This window comes from Python bivittatus, unplaced genomic scaffold, assembly GCF_059951505.1.
Source record: "Python bivittatus isolate LINGU-HERP-01145 unplaced genomic scaffold, Pbiv_v1 ctg000220_np1212, whole genome shotgun sequence".
NCBI classification, from domain to species: domain Eukaryota; kingdom Metazoa; phylum Chordata; class Lepidosauria; order Squamata; family Pythonidae; genus Python; species Python bivittatus.
This window is the reverse complement of record NW_028277048.1, coordinates 18,360,826-18,375,988: the sequence shown is the minus strand read 5'-3', so window position 1 is coordinate 18,375,988 and position 15,163 is coordinate 18,360,826. Positions and strand designations below refer to the sequence as shown.

Here is a 15,163-nt window from a genome sequence, read left to right as displayed (position 1 = left end):
ATCTTGATTCTTCCTTGACAAAACCACGAAAGGAAAAACAGGCTAGTAGTAGCTGCCGCTGCCGCTCTTGCTGTGTTCTTATTCTTGAGCTGGTGATGGTGGTGGGGAGGGAGGCATCCTTTTGCAGATTTCTTTCCCAGAGCCAGAGACCAAAGCCACCCTTCCAGACCACTAAGGGTAATAAACTATACCAATCACCTTACTCTACCAAGCCAAGGTTATTTTTTTTTAACACACACGCACGCGCGTGCATGCGCACACACACTCACACACACATACGTGTATTCGAGTGAAGTTCTGCAAATCGATTTAGTCAACAGAAAGTTTCAAGACATTTTAATGCGCGCACAAACACACACAAACACAGATACACACATTCATTCAGGAAAACAGAATAAATTGCTCTAAACAAACACACCCTAGCTTTCTGTCTTCAGTTTCAGAAACAAGCTACCTCACTCCCAGTTATGCCTTATAACTGAAACTTACTCATACAGTTTTATTTAGTGAACGACACATTCATGAACAATCAAATGATCCTCGTAAAATTTTTATTGAAGGACATAAAAACATCTACAACTACTTGCCGAATAATGTAGCCTCTCAGGAAGATGAATGCCACTTTTTGGGGGTTCTTGCTATTTTCCAGTCTCTGGGTTTACAAAGTCATCTTCTTCTTCCTCCCAGAAAGTGTCTGTGTGTCTGCGTGTGTGTATGTGTGTGTGTGTGTGTGTGTGTGTTCACCCACTCCCTCCCTCCATACCTACACGTGTGTGTGCGTTGTCCAGAAACAGATGGTTTTATCTGGCAAAAAAATGAGTGTGTATATGTCTATATGTACGTGTGTGTACATATACATATACATATATGAATATAATTAAAATTCAGGGGCCGGTGCCGGAGAGGCTGTAAACTAGCAGGATCACTCCGTGAGGACCTTCAATCGGCCACCTCCCCTTTTAAAGATCTTCCATGTAATGTATCCATTATCGAATACAAGCTGTAGAAGCAGAACGAGTAGACAGAGACAAATTGCGTCAAGAAATAGTTCCTGTGCTACCTTGCTACACCAGATACCTTACACCCTCATTAACAGCAGGGCTATGGAAAAGCCAGGTCGCCGCGCCAGCCAGCCTGCCAGCCTGCCAGCCAGCGAATCGCCTCTCAGCTTACGGCACGTAAGATCCGACCGCTGCTGCTAATAACGGCATTATTTCAAGAGTTTGATGAAAACCCAAGTCGCATAGGCGTTATTTAAAAAAAAAAAAATAGAAAGAGGGAAGAGGGGGGAAAAAAAGACCTGCGGATTGATCTACACTGTATTTTGGGTAAATACAATCACGTGGGATCACGGAGCCAATGGCGAGCTAGGAAAGGCTGAAAAAATAATTACCTGCCCTGATTGTTCTATGAGAAGATAAAAAGTACACATACAGTTCATACAATAATCTTATGAATGTAAAAGAGGGGGGAACAATGTCGGCTTCGGGTCCCATAAGCAACTATTATGTAGATTCTCTGATTAGCCACGAGAGCGACGACTTGCTGGCGTCCCGGTTCCCAGCCACGGGCTCTCATCCTGCCGCAGCCCGACCGTCAGGATTGGTACCGGAGTGTGCAGATTTTCCGTCCTGCAGCTTTGCCCCCAAACCGGCCGTGTTTACCACTTCGTGGGCTCCCGTGCACTCCCAGTCGTCCGTGGTTTACCACCCGTACACGCACCAGCCACACATTGGAACTGACACTCGGTATATGCGCACTTGGCTGGAGCCTATCTCCGGCGCGGTCTCGTTCCCAGGTTTTCCAGCCAGCAGCCGGCACTACGGGCTTAAACCCGACGCCTTCCACGGCCGCAGGGACTGCGGACCGGTGGATGGACGTAGTTATCCGGATTATATGTACGGATCCCCGGGAGATCTCAGGGACAGAGCCCCGCAGACTATACCCTCTCCGGAATCTGAGGCCATCGCTTCCAACAAACACAAAGAAGAAAAGACCGAATTGGACCCTAGTAAGTCGAAGTCATTCTTGTTTACAACCGGGAAGGCATTACAGCCTCCTGGCACAGTGCTCAATAAAAAGAAATTACCTTGCTGTTTAGAATTCTTGGCGTCCTTCCCTTGGATCTCCAGCTACAGGGGCTGACAAACCTGGGGAAAGCTGGTTTATGTGATTTGGGAAAGGAGGGCGGCAGGGGGCGAAGGAAGGGGATTTTTTTTTAACGAGCATTATTATTGTTACGGGTCTCGATGGTTCCCTCGTCCTCTCTCGCTTGCTTTCCTTCGCACTTTGGCTATTTTATTTGCGAATAAACTAGCCATAACCTGCGTTGCCCCCTCTTCCTTGCGTTTAGTCCTTCTGACTTTTCGAGGAAGAAGTCTAGCAAAAGCAACCACGGGTGTGTGGGAGGAGAAAGAATATTGGGATGTTGATGTCTATTGAAAAGCAGGGGGATTGGTGAGAAAGCCTCAGAGAAAACCCACACTCCAGACAACAGTTCATCAGATTTTTGCATCCAGCCAGAAAGGGGATCGGAAAGTTAGGGATGGCAAGGGGAGGGAGGCAGCAGATAAAGGAAGATGATAAAAAAATCAGATAATTGCATTAGGAAAAGTGCAATCGCTATTAGAGTTTAGCAGATGGGGAGAAGTCCAAATGTTTGAAAGGGCAGTTAATAAGACACATTATCTCCCTCTCCCTTTTTTAAAAAGAAAAAAGTATTCTACAGTATAACTTACTAGTAAAGGGACTAAAAGAACAAATAACCTTGAACACTGTTAAAACAGCAGAAAGGGTCTCCAAGGGATTTGTGCATTTGCCTTTTTTTTTTTTAAAGTAATCATTCTTCTGCACAGTGAAATGTTCATTTCCTAGTGGACATCTGCCATTTAAACAAGGGAGAATGTTTTTTCCTCGACACAGAAAGCAAAAAAGGTGGAATTGAGATTACCCTAGTGCCAAGAAAGAATGCCCACATGTTTATTGATTCACATGCCCTGTGAAGAGATGTGTGTGCATTTTTGTGCCCATCTAGAGATAAACAGAGCTGGTCTCTTCCCCTCCCCTTGTGTTCTATACACATATTCCCATGCCAGGTGTGTAGAAATCCTTTCAGGCCTCACATGCTGGTCAAATACTGGTTTGGTCCAGATAATTTTAATTGTATTTGTGCCACACAGGCAGATATACATGTAAAAGTACATATGGAGAGAACGAGAGGGAGAGAGGGAAAGAGACACAGATCATGGGCTAAAGGATTTTTCAAGAGCCCAGTGTCAACAGCATATTCATTGCGTTCAAATTTCACCCCAGAAATAATTAGTCTGAAAGATGAGCTAATTCCTCCTGACAAAGTTGTAAAGAGGCTCTGCAGAAGATGGTGTCTCAGTGCTCAGAAAGGGGAAGGGATTTTTTTTTTGCAACCACTAGGCTTATTCTGGGGCACTCTCTGGATATATATATATATATATATATATATATATATATATATATTCCTTTTTAAATTGCTGGCAGCTCCATCAGTGGGAAGTTATAGAGAGAGAGCTGGAGAGCAAGGGTTGTAAACAGAGTTTATAGGCCTATGAAATGGTGGGAATTTTGACTTTTCATTATTGTGTTCTTGGATAACCCTTAATGGAGTTGAGGGGATTATTATTATTATTATTATTATTATTATTATTATTACTATTACAACCTCTTTGCCCTATTTTTATTTTGGAATTACAGTTTGCGGGAGACAGTTGTCACTAAATGAAATAAAATAATTGTCAGAACAGGGTGCAGAACAGAAATAGTTAAATTCACTATTAAGTGCCTCTCTGCTTACACACTAATGAACACAGTGCACACTCAGTTCCTATAAAAGAATACATGTGCCCTTAAAAATCCTGAAGGTCATTTCAGGTTTGAGCAGGGAGTGCTCACTTGTCTAAGGAGACTTTAGACAGGAGACCTCAGACAAGTACTAAAATTACAAGAACTGGATATGAATTTAGGACATGCCTAGTTGAAGGTATTGCCATCTATAAATGCAGACCTTGGTATGGGCTGGATGAATAAATAAATAAATAGGGATTGGTAGGTAAATAGACAATTAATAGTAAATTAAATGTCCCCATCTTTATTTTGCAGATAATCCTGTTGCAAATTGGATTCATGCACGTTCTACAAGAAAGAAAAGATGTCCTTATACGAAGTATCAAACGCTGGAACTAGAGAAAGAGTTTTTATTCAATATGTACCTTACACGGGACCGCCGTTATGAAGTGGCCAGGGTTCTTAATCTCACGGAGCGCCAAGTCAAAATCTGGTTTCAGAACAGGAGGATGAAAATGAAGAAAATGAATAAGGAGAAAACCGATAATAAAGAGCAGCAGTGAAACTGGCCCCAGTCCCTCAAGTCAGTGGAGAAATCAAGGCGCTGGTTCTTCCTGAGAAAGAAATTGTTCCTGACTTTTCCCCCCTAATGTTCTGATGACTGTTTAGAAGTAGTTAAACACGGCAAACCTTTCTGGAACAAAAATGAGAGAGACAGAGGCAGAGAGAAAGAGGAACATAAAGAGTGCTTTTCTTTACAAATGCAAAAACACACACACACAAAAATCCCTACCAATTGCAACTAAAAATAAACTTTTTTTCTTTTCAGAAAAACAACAAAGTACTTGAATTTTTGGGTTAGTATTTTATTTTGTAAGTTAAATTTATCCAGTGATATTTTTTTTAATTATTTTATGATGTTGTGGTTGCATATTTTGTACAATGGAAAGAAAAAAAGTGGGGAGGGGGGAAAGAAGGAGAAAGGAAAAAAATGGTGGGGGGAGTGATTGCTCAAAACAATGTTTCTGTCATCGTGTCGAACGTTTCTGGTGTACTTATTTGTGTCTTCTCTGATTGTCACAGAACCGTTCTGTAACGCTGTTATGTTTTGCTATAGTAGAACAGCTTTCTGTAAATATATACCTAACGTCACGCAAAAAAAGGAGGAAAAAAACGTCGGTAATCAAGGTGTCTTTTTTTAAAATTTAAACTCCTATGGAGGAATAATACACCCTCCCCCTGAATAAGTTGTAAAAGGAGGAAAGAGCAGGGGGAATTTTGTTTGGGATTCTTAACGAAACAATCCCGGGGAAAGATGTCCATTTAATTACCACTGATTTCCTTCGGAAAATATTTAGAAGAATAGAATATCAGCTCTCAGGAAGTTGGTAAGGATAGGAAAAGAACAGACCTTCGGCTGCCAATATTTACTATCTTTCTTTCTCTCTCTCTTCCTCCCTCTTAGCTCCTGTCCCTTTCTCTGTCTTTTTCTCTAGATATATCTATATCTGTCTAATGTCAGGTTCATAAAAAAGAGAAGTTTCGGTAAAAGGCGGCAGGGTGCTCTGCATTTTAATTTGGGGTAATTAATTGTACTAATTTATGACCCAGGGCAATCAAAGAATGTGTACGAGATTAAATATGGGCTCTAGTCCGGTTTTGCTTGCAGATAGTCCTTTACTTTTGTGATCGCTCAGAGACAATTCTATTGGAACGCCTTGGGATTATCAATGAAGTGCCAAAAACTTGTTACTGCCTCGCCTGGGGGCCCAAGCAATTACGAATTAGGTTCGTAATGTACCACCACCACCACAGGGGAGAAAAAAAAGAGCAGGGGGGGTGGTGTGTTCCTAATGGTAGGTGTTAGGACTGAATAGTGAGAGAGTATCATCTAAATAATAATAAAAAGCTTAAAATGTTATAAAGCCTAAGGGAGTGGAATTCGGATCGGAAGGTTCCCCGCCCCCGCGCCCCCTCGCCTCGCCTCGGCCCCTTTTAAAGCCGCTTTGAGGACAAGGCGCTTTCCTGGTCTTTCTCGGGCAGGCAGAAGGAGAATCTAAGAGTGTTAAAACTCCGAGGGCTGCACTGTTAAGGAACGACTTAAGCGACACGAGGCCGGCGGGAAAGGTGGCAGCGCGAGGCGGGAGCTCTGTGATGGCTGGGAGTCCAGGGCTTCTCATTCTCCATAGTTCATTTTAAAATCTTTCCTACAAAGGCAGGTCTCCCTGTTGCCAGGGCCGGTTGATGAAAGTCAAAGGATTAAAAAAAAGGAGCAGTCGGCGAGAGGCTTCATCGCAACAACTTGTTATCAAGTGCTCCTTTCCTTTAAAGAAAGAAGCCAAATACCGTTTCCATTTTTCTAATAGTAAACAGATCAAGGCTAACCGCGGTTTGGGATTCGCCCGCCGGATCCAAGCCTCCATAGAAACAAAAAACAAATAAATATGTTTTTTAAAAAATATCTGGAAGCCTTGGCCCCGCCGATGTCCTCAAATAATTACTTCGTAAAGTTTTGTCTGCCTTTTCGTTCCAACAAAATAAGTTTGCAATCATCTAGGTTGCATAAGGCAGGAGAGGTGGAACTTGGGAGCAGAAGAACGGTATCCGAGTCAACAAAAGCCCAAGAGCAAAGCTTAGCCTTGTGCAGTTTTTCCAGAGGGTCCGAGCACCCAGCAATGCGGAAGGGCAGGAAGGGTTGGAAAGTCCCATCCAAAGGTGGAATAAATAAATACGTGTAATTCCCCCTCCCCCATTTTTCTTTTGTCTGCTGTAATAGGCAGGAATGGTGGCGGTGGCGGTGATGAGCTATCAACAAATAGTAGTTATAACCCTGTATCCAAAGTGCTTTTGGAAAGATAAAACAAAAAAGAATATCTGTCTTTAAAATCCTTCCTTCCTTCCTTCCTTCCTTCCTTCCTTCCTTCCTTCCTTCCTTCCTTCCTTCCTTCCTTCCTTCCTTCCTTCCTTCCTTCCTTCCTTCCTTCCTTCCTTCCCCATCTCTCTGATAGACTGGTGCCCACCCTGAGGCTCTTTTATTAACTTGGAGCTTTCCCCATGCTTGAAGATCCTTCCAGTTCCACCAGACCTCATTTTCAAGATGACTAAAGATGCAGCCTCTTTCACCTTTCTCTTTCTCCCCACCCCTCCTCCCCCCTTACCCAATAGTCTTCAGCAGGGCTGAGCTCCCATTGGAGGTAATGGAGAAGAAAAGAATGTAAGTTATGCTTCCTTTGTTTCCCTAAGACTGTTGTTCTCTCTCTCCCCCTCCCTCCTCCTCCTCCTCCTCCTCCCTCCCTCCCTCCTTCTTTCTAGCTTGCTTTGTTTTATGGAGGAATACAGTGTCAGTTCCTGTACAAGTTTTCCGCATAAAATGCAGGGCATCTCCTTACACAGATGTAATTTAACCGCAGGCACGTATGTGTGGATCTCTGTATGTGTGTGTGTGTGTGTGTACATATTCCCAGAAGTAACTCGGGAATAACTTACTCAAGGTGTAAATATGCATATCAGGACTGCATCTTCAAGCATCTTCACTAAACGGGATTGCACTCGAGCAGCAAGCAACCTTGCACTCGCGGGTCAACCCTGCCCCTTGCCTCAGCAGATTCTTTTTGCTTTCTTTTGTTTCTAAATTAAAAATCCCAGTAACAGCCCTCCGGTTCTCAGCTTCTCGGTGGTGATGCTTGTGTGGACGCTCTATGGGGGCGGGGGTGGGATGGGGATACGTTTTGAGGAACGAGAGAGGAGTGGAAGGAAGGAAGGAGGAAGGAGAGAGAGAGAGAGAGAGAGAGAGAGAGACAGAAAGAAAGAAAGAAAGAAAGAAAGAAAGAAAGAAAGAAAGAAAGAAAGAAAGAAAGAAAGAAAGAAAGAAAGAAAAGCGGGCCTCTCATCTTGCCCTTAAAAACAAAAACAAAACCCCAAACAGAACCCTTTTGTAGTCGGTACAAAAAAGACAGGATACAGCAGCTTTGAAAGCAACCCAGAGGTACATTTCCGCAGCCCAAAAATGCCAGCTTTACAACTTTGATTGTCTCCATGCTGAATAGAATTGTACAAAACAGGACCACGGAACCGGCTAGACGTCTGGCCTTAATCGTTTTATGGTTTAAATAAGGTGGGGTGCTCTTCCCTTTGAAACCGGATTATTGGAATGTTTTGTCTACCAGCAACGAACAACAGACGCGCATTTCACCCCCTCCCCCTCGCCCACCTTCTGTCCCCCCCCCTCTTCTAACGCTTGGCAGAGGAGGAAGCCCTATTTTTGAAAAGGTTGTGAACCGGGGAGGGGGGTGAGGTTGACAGGAGAGGTGAGGGAAGCGGCTGCATTTCGCTCGGGCAGTGGTGTAAGGGTGTGAGTGTGTGCCCGCGCGCGAGCGTGTGCGTGTGGGTTATTGTTCTGATAATAGGGGGTTAGTTGGGGCAGGGGGTAAGAAGGGCCAGAAGAGACCTGAGCGAAGACTGCGCCCTTGTGTGTGCGTGCCCGCGCGCCTAAAACAATCAAAACCTAATTTTTGTTAAACCCTTCAGAATATGTTGTTGATCGAGTAATGCCAGATGTTCTAATTCTTCCCCATTTTCTTTAAAATCAGATTTTGTACGGCTTTTGTTTCCTTTGGGACCTAATAGTATGCAAGTACTGGGAATGGGGGGGGGGGGAGGAAGAGAAGGGTGGAGAAAAAAGAAGGTGGTGCTGGGAGATCTTTCTCTATTTTTGACCGCCCGAAAGGGGCTCTTCTTCCCACCCCACCCCGTTTGACTAGTTCCGCAGGCGCGTGCCTTGGGGAAAAACTGGCGCAAGATGGCGCTATTGCTCAATCTTAGACGCGAGTAGCCGCTTTATTTACAGAGCCGTGGCTTACCTCAAGGCCTGTCAGGACGATTGCAGGAAAAGCCGAGTCCCAGAACCAGGGCAGAACGTGTGTCTGTCGGCGATGACTTGCAAAACAACGTCAAAGTTAGGTTGGAGCACAAGCCCGGGTTTGACGGCGTACCGCTGGGTCGTGTATGTAAAAAGGAGGGTTCGCGCAGCCCCACTTGCCCTACCCTTCAGGCACATGAATGATGCAATGAGAAAATCATCTTCTATACTTCCTTGGCTAGTAGATATACACACCTTTTGCACAAAATAGACTTCATGTCTTTACCTTTATTTAAACCAAGGCAAAATACAGATCTGTGTAATAATGAAGGGGAGCAGTTCCATTTTATATCAGGACCCACACACAACAGAATCCAGTTAGTCCAATCTTTTAAAATGACAGCATATTACATTTTTGGTTATGTAGTTTATATATTGTATTTCACCAATATTTATACACTTTTTTAACAACCCAGCAGAAATAAACTTGATGTTCTGTATGAGCATTAAAAAATAAAATGATGCTGCCTTTACAATAAAACAACGCTTTGGTTGAATTTTATTAAAAGTTTTTTGTACTTCTCTGTCTTTTTTATGCATTCCCTCTCATACAGCTCTGCCTCCTAGTAAGACAAGCACACTGTATCCCCTCCCCTCTTTTCCTAGTTTATTAAGGTTAATCCTTTTTTAAAAAGATCAAATAAAAGTCCGCATGACTGAGTGAGTGAAAAATACATATTGACCAACTTTCTACCATCACAGAACTTCCTGATAATAGTACACAAGAACATATGTATTACAAGAACTAAACATATATATTCATACCACAACACTGAATACAATAATAATAAGATAACCCTTCCAAAATTTTAAAATTCATAAATGCATTGCTTTCCAGCTTTGGTGAATTTTCTGATTGATGGCTCTGAGCTTTAATCTGCCAGTCTAAAACCCCAAAAGTGTTATGCTATTTCAGAGCTGCTGAGTTTGGCTTCAGGATTCTCTTATATAAGATCTGGTCGGTTTTTCTTGCCTCCAGTGTAGAAATAAATGTAGATGACTTTTATTATTACAGTCATATTTGATACAGTGTGCTGACTAAATAAAGATGGAAAGAAGAAAAATCAAACTAGTCTTGGTACTTTGTGGGAGGAAAAAGTTCAGGGATCCAGTTCACCCCAGTTTCTAGCATCATTCAGACCATTTATTGTACTGAAGAATAGTTGACTAAGGTTTAGTTAAGTCTCCTCCTCTTTTTGTGTCTGGGGGGGATTTGAGAAAAAATACAACCAAGCCACAGATTGTGTGGTAGTTGATCCTCCGATTTCAAAGGATTTAAGAACCAATGCTCTTTGATTAACTAAAAGAAAAGAGAATGTGAGGGACGAAGCATGCCCATAGATTGACTCCACATCATGCTTTGCTCTTTTGCACATTGCCTAACAGTTTCGATTTCCTCCCCCCTCCCTTCTGAAATTTACTTTGTTGCCATTTTCTGGGGGAAGAGAAGGAGAAAAGAGAAACACTATAAAGATTTTGAGGGTGGAGGGAGAGAAGGAAGGTTGCTCTGATGAGTTTAATGAAAGGGCCTAGAGGACAGTTAGTTTATTCAAGTGGCTTTGATTTTTTTTTTCCTTTTCGTTTTTAAGAAGGGCTTTAAAAAGCACAGGAAATATTAATTTGCAAACTTTAGAAAGAGAGAAGGTTGCTGATTTTTATGCTTCTGTTTAATGGCCTGAGCTCTTTAATGCAGCCATAAAAAAAGGAAATCTCCCAACTGAATGCTTTCAGCCAATGGTCACTGTGGAGTGGAAAAAGTATGGGAGGGGGAACTGTTGTGTGGGAGAGGTTTGCAAGGCTACATGTGGGAAACATACCACATGCATGAGATATGTGAACCATTCCCCAACATTTGGTAACAGAGAGGAGGTAAGTCGTGGCCTCTGTTACCCAAGCTGCTTCACCCTCCCCAGGAGTACCTTTTTACAAATGTGTGTACCCCTTTCCCACTGCACAGCTCTTTCCATTACTCAGGCGAGACATTTCCCATAGACCCAATATTCTGCTTTCCTTCAAGTGATGCCTTGAAGACCACTTCAGAGGGGAGCCCAGTCCCCCAATAAATGCTGAAAAAATAACCATCCCTGCCCTCTTTATTTGGGGGGCCAAACTTGTATGTAATGAACTGAGAAAAACCAATCCTGTTGGTGGCCGTTGTTCCTCTAAAGAGGGAATTGTACCCCTCTCCTGGATTCTGACTCGCCCCCTCCCTAAGTAGAGACACTTCCATTCCTAGAATTGGAAAGGGGGTGAATTTTGAAGGGGGGGGGCTTGCCTGAGCATGTCCTACGGCCTGCTCAGTTTATCTGGGATTTCTTTCTGCTACGACTCCCCGCAGCAAAAATGACCTGGGTTGGAGTTTTCCACCTATTACCTGTTGAAGTAACCTAAATTGACCTCGCCGCGCATGTATTTGCTCAGATCAGTGAAGAGGCTCCGTAGCACAGGGAGGGGGGAGCGAGGGAGAGAGCGAGCGAGCGAGCGGGCGAGCGAGCACCTAAGGGGATTACTGCGCACCTTTCATAACCCTGTTCCATTCACTCGATATGAGGGTGTCTGATTCCCCCCTCTTTCCTCCATCTGAAGGGCTGCTTCCTTCACCTCCCCGTCACCTCGCCACGAACCCCGCGATTTCCCCGTGTCAGTTTCTTTCCAGCCTGTCTTGGCGGGGTGGATTGATGAATCCAGATCGCGTGTGAGAGAGAGCCTCACCACCGGGAGTTTGAGGAATTTGCCTCTGGTGTTAAGGGGAAGGGAACAAGTAAGAGAAACTGAGAGAGAGCTCTACCTATCGACGGATATAAGAGAAGTCAAGAGCGTTAGCCATAAGCAGCCGTACCCACTCAGGCACTATGAAACGTCTTTGAGAGAGCGCATTAAAAAAAAAAAAAAAAAAAAACACCAGCAGCCACTAACCAGGACTTTGCGGAGTCCAGGGAGAGGGGAGAACAAGAGTCCTTAGCACTGATCTCTTATAGAATTAAAGACTTTTTTTTTTAAGGTTGGCTTCTTTCTTTCTTTTCATGCAAGAGCTATCATGAGCTCCTACTTTGTAAATCCTCTTTTCTCCAAGTACAAAGGCGGCGAGTCCCTGGAACCAACTTACTACGACTGCAGATTTCCACAAAGTGTGAGCAGAAGCCATGCGCTCGTGTACGGTCCGGGCACCACGGCTCCCAGCTTCCAACACCCTTCACACCACGTCCAGGAGTTCTTTCACCACGGAACCTCCAGTATCTCGAACTCTGGATACCAGCAAAATCCCTGCGCCCTGGCGTGCCACGGAGACGCGTCTAAATTCTATGGATACGAAGCCCTACCAAGACAGTCGCTTTATGGTGCCCAGCAAGAGACGGCCGTGGTTCAATATCCTGACTGTAAATCCTCCTCCAACAGTAACTCTAGCGAGGGACAAGGGCATTTAAATCAAAATTCTTCTCCCAGTCTCATGTTCCCATGGATGAGACCGCACGGTTAGGACCTTTTTTTCCTCTCCTTCCTCCTTAAACGTGGTTTTGTTTTGTTTTTTCCTTCCCTATTTAAGCAGAGAAAGAAAGAAGGAAAGAAGAAAGAAAGGAAGAAAGGAAAGGCGGGGAGGGGGGGGTGTCATCTGTGTTTTGAAGAGACAGGGAAAGGCAGATAGAGAAACAGAGGGGTCGGTTATAATCCTGCTTCTTCTTCCTGTTTGGGCAATGGCGGGGAGGGGGGTTGCTTTCTTGTGAAAAAGTAGAAGGGCTGCAGTTGTCTTAAAAAGCCAGGAAGGTGATTTCTGGGTTTAAATCACAATAAAGTAAAACTTTTTTTTTATGGCTTGCCGCGAGGAGAGCAGTAAGAAACAGCTCCCACGAGGTTATTAGCATGTTCATAATACGCTGCTTTTTCTAAAATGTCATATAGCTTTGCTTAACCGCTTGACGCCTTGGGCTAAAAGGTGAGCTTTACAAAAAAAGGTACTGCTTGAGAACATGCGGCTATTTCGAAGGGGGTTTGCAATTAAAAGTTAAAACCTTTGAAGGGCAACGGTGCTCCGATTTCAGATTTCATTTATGGAGGAATTTTTAGAGTAATCTCTAGTACTACTGCTAATTCCTCTACATATTGTTAGATGTAAGAATTACACCCAGATGCACCACAGAATTCTAGAATACTTACCTAGGGCAAGTTTCGCTTTTGTAGCGTGTTATTTAGAAGGGTTATTAATTTGAAACACATGGAGTCTTGATTGTTTCAAAGAGGGAAATTAAAGGACAGCTGCAGTCAAAATATCCCTGCTTCTTTAAAACCCAGTTGTTTTGTTAAGATTACTAGAACGGGGCCCAGAAAGATCTAGGATCAAACGCGTAGGGTGGAATAAAAGATCAAAAGTTATTGTTGTGATTGAGGGTTTTGACTTCTGAGCAAACCTCTCGTGGGGCACTTAGAAGAATGGGGTAAATACATCCTAGCGTGTACGGCATTTGATATCATAGATTATGGAGAGCCAATACACACAGAGCCGAGTATTTTGACTGTAATCTATAATCGTTGCGATTGCATTTTCAACGCCTCAGTTGCCACAGCCATGCATATGGATGCATTGGGAAGACACTCCCACAGACAAGCAGAAGAACAGGAAAACAAAAAGGAAGAGGGAGCGAAACGCCTATCCTGGGGGTTTGATCAGCAAAGATGGAGAAATGAGGAGGCTGCGTTGTGTACTAGAAAGTCAGAAAAGTCCTTGTTTGCTACACCGAAGGGGCGATGGAGGGGAGTGAAAGACGCAAGCTTGCCCGGGGAGTCTGGCTAGGAATGTGGCTCTGTTTGAAGACAGGGCTTGTCGTGTGCACGTCGAAATGCAACCGGAGCAATAGGAGTCTGGAGAGAAGGGAAGGGGTGGAGGAAGGAAGGAAGGAAGGAAGGAAGGAAGGAAGGAAGGAAGGAAGGAAGGAAGGAAGGAAGGAAGGAAGGAAGGAAGGAGCTTCCTGTAGGAGAGATAAAAACAGAAAAACAGAATAGGAAGGAAGGAAGGAAGGAAGGAAGGAAGGAAGGAAGGAAGGAAGGAAGGAAGGAAGGAAAGTCTAACACATGATATTTGTTGTTGCTATTAATATTAATTTTGTATTATTATTATTATTATTATTATTATTATTATTATTATTATTATTATTATTATTGGTGTCACACAGCTCCCGGAAGGCGCAGTGGCAGGCAGACTTACAGCCGATATCAAACCTTGGAGCTAGAGAAGGAATTCCTCTTCAACCCCTATTTGACACGGAAGCGGCGCATTGAGGTCTCTCACGCCCTCGGACTGACAGAGAGACAAGTCAAGATCTGGTTCCAGAACCGGAGGATGAAATGGAAGAAAGAAAACAACAAGGATAAGCTACCAGGAGCAAGGGACGAGGAGAAGACAGAGGAGGAAACCAACGAGGAAGAGGAAAAAGAAGATGAGGAAAAAGAAGAAAGCAAGGACTGACGTCTCCTTGAAGTCCTCGTTTTATGGCAGATGATAAATCGAGATGTTTACGACGGTCATTCGCTTTTATAGGGTATAGAATGGAGAGACTCACACACAACAGTAACTACCTGTCAAACAGTTGTAGCCCCCCTTTTTTTATTGTCATAGTACTTCCCTTACTCTTCCCGCCCCCCATAGCAGCGGATATTTCTTTATTTTATTATTCACTCTAATTTTTCTTCCAATAAAATAAGTATAGAACTGGATTGATCGCAGCCACATTGAAACCCAGTGTTAGCTCTTTGAGTACCATTTACCCCCAACCCCCATCCCAGTAGCACCAGCATCACCCCCAACCCCCCACCTCAGTAGCACCAGCATCACCCCCACCCCCAACTCCTTTCAATTTTTCCTGTTCTAAGAACAAATACGTGCATCATCTATATTTCTTTCGAATGCCTCTTGCTGCCTCCCTCCCCGGCTCCAGTGCTCTAAAGGGGGTTGTGGGGAGGACAGAGAGCATGACAGTCATTTATGTTTAATCTTAATTTTAAAGGAAAGCAACAACAACAGCGAGCTTATCTACTCATCTACTCTTCCATGCTAAGGTACATTTATGATTTCACTTTTAGCTGTCAGCCACTACCACCTGAAGGACAATTGTTATTATTTTGCTGTTGATGTTGCCCATTTCAGAAAGGTGGAGGCTTGGCAGATTCCTGAAGACAAACATTTCATGCTTACTCGGTTTCTATGACTATAGAGAGAGTTTACCTACAGGCGCCTTCTGAGTTGCAGGACGTGGTGTACCCCTAAATACCTTGACACGGAAGGAAGTCCTACTCAGATCCATGAGTAAATACGCTTAGGATGCCCGTGAAAGAGAGGGAGCTAGATAAAGATTTCTAGGGAGATGGGGTTATTTGCTAGATCACTTGTGTGAGCACTCGACATTCTTCATGTACTACCTAATGGGGAACCTGCAATAA

The 15,163-nt window shown here is 43.8% G+C and overlaps 2 protein-coding genes across 2 annotated transcripts; both read left to right on the top strand.

Annotated features, from left to right (window-relative positions):
* The first annotated feature begins 1,321 nt into the window (after nucleotides 1-1,321).
* On the top strand, nucleotides 1,322-4,810 carry HOXC9 (homeobox C9). Its single transcript, XM_007443146.3, has 2 exons — nucleotides 1,322-2,011; nucleotides 4,132-4,810. Exons 1-2 carry the CDS (start codon nucleotides 1,453-1,455, stop codon nucleotides 4,377-4,379), a joined length of 807 nt encoding a protein of 268 aa, XP_007443208.1. The 5' UTR covers nucleotides 1,322-1,452; the 3' UTR covers nucleotides 4,380-4,810.
* A 6,859-nt stretch (nucleotides 4,811-11,669) lies between these two features.
* HOXC8 (homeobox C8) lies at nucleotides 11,670-14,424 on the top strand. The gene is made up of 2 exons (XM_007443147.3): nucleotides 11,670-12,207; nucleotides 13,900-14,424. Exons 1-2 carry the CDS (start codon nucleotides 11,772-11,774, stop codon nucleotides 14,190-14,192), a joined length of 729 nt encoding a protein of 242 aa, XP_007443209.1. The 5' UTR covers nucleotides 11,670-11,771; the 3' UTR covers nucleotides 14,193-14,424.
* Nucleotides 14,425-15,163: the final 739 nt, after the last annotated feature.

Excerpts from the sequence above, each read along its gene's own strand:
- HOXC9 (XM_007443146.3), top strand. The coding sequence starts at position 1,453 with ATGAATGTAAAAGAGGGGGGAACAATGTCGGCTTCGGGTCCCATAAGC. Across the intron at positions 2,012-4,131 it reads AAAGACCGAATTGGACCCTA|ATAATCCTGTTGCAAATTGG; the intron begins GTAAGTCGAAGT and ends TTTATTTTGCAG.
- HOXC8 (XM_007443147.3), top strand. The coding sequence starts at position 11,772 with ATGAGCTCCTACTTTGTAAATCCTCTTTTCTCCAAGTACAAAGGCGGC. Across the intron at positions 12,208-13,899 it reads CCCATGGATGAGACCGCACG|CTCCCGGAAGGCGCAGTGGC; the intron begins GTTAGGACCTTT and ends GGTGTCACACAG.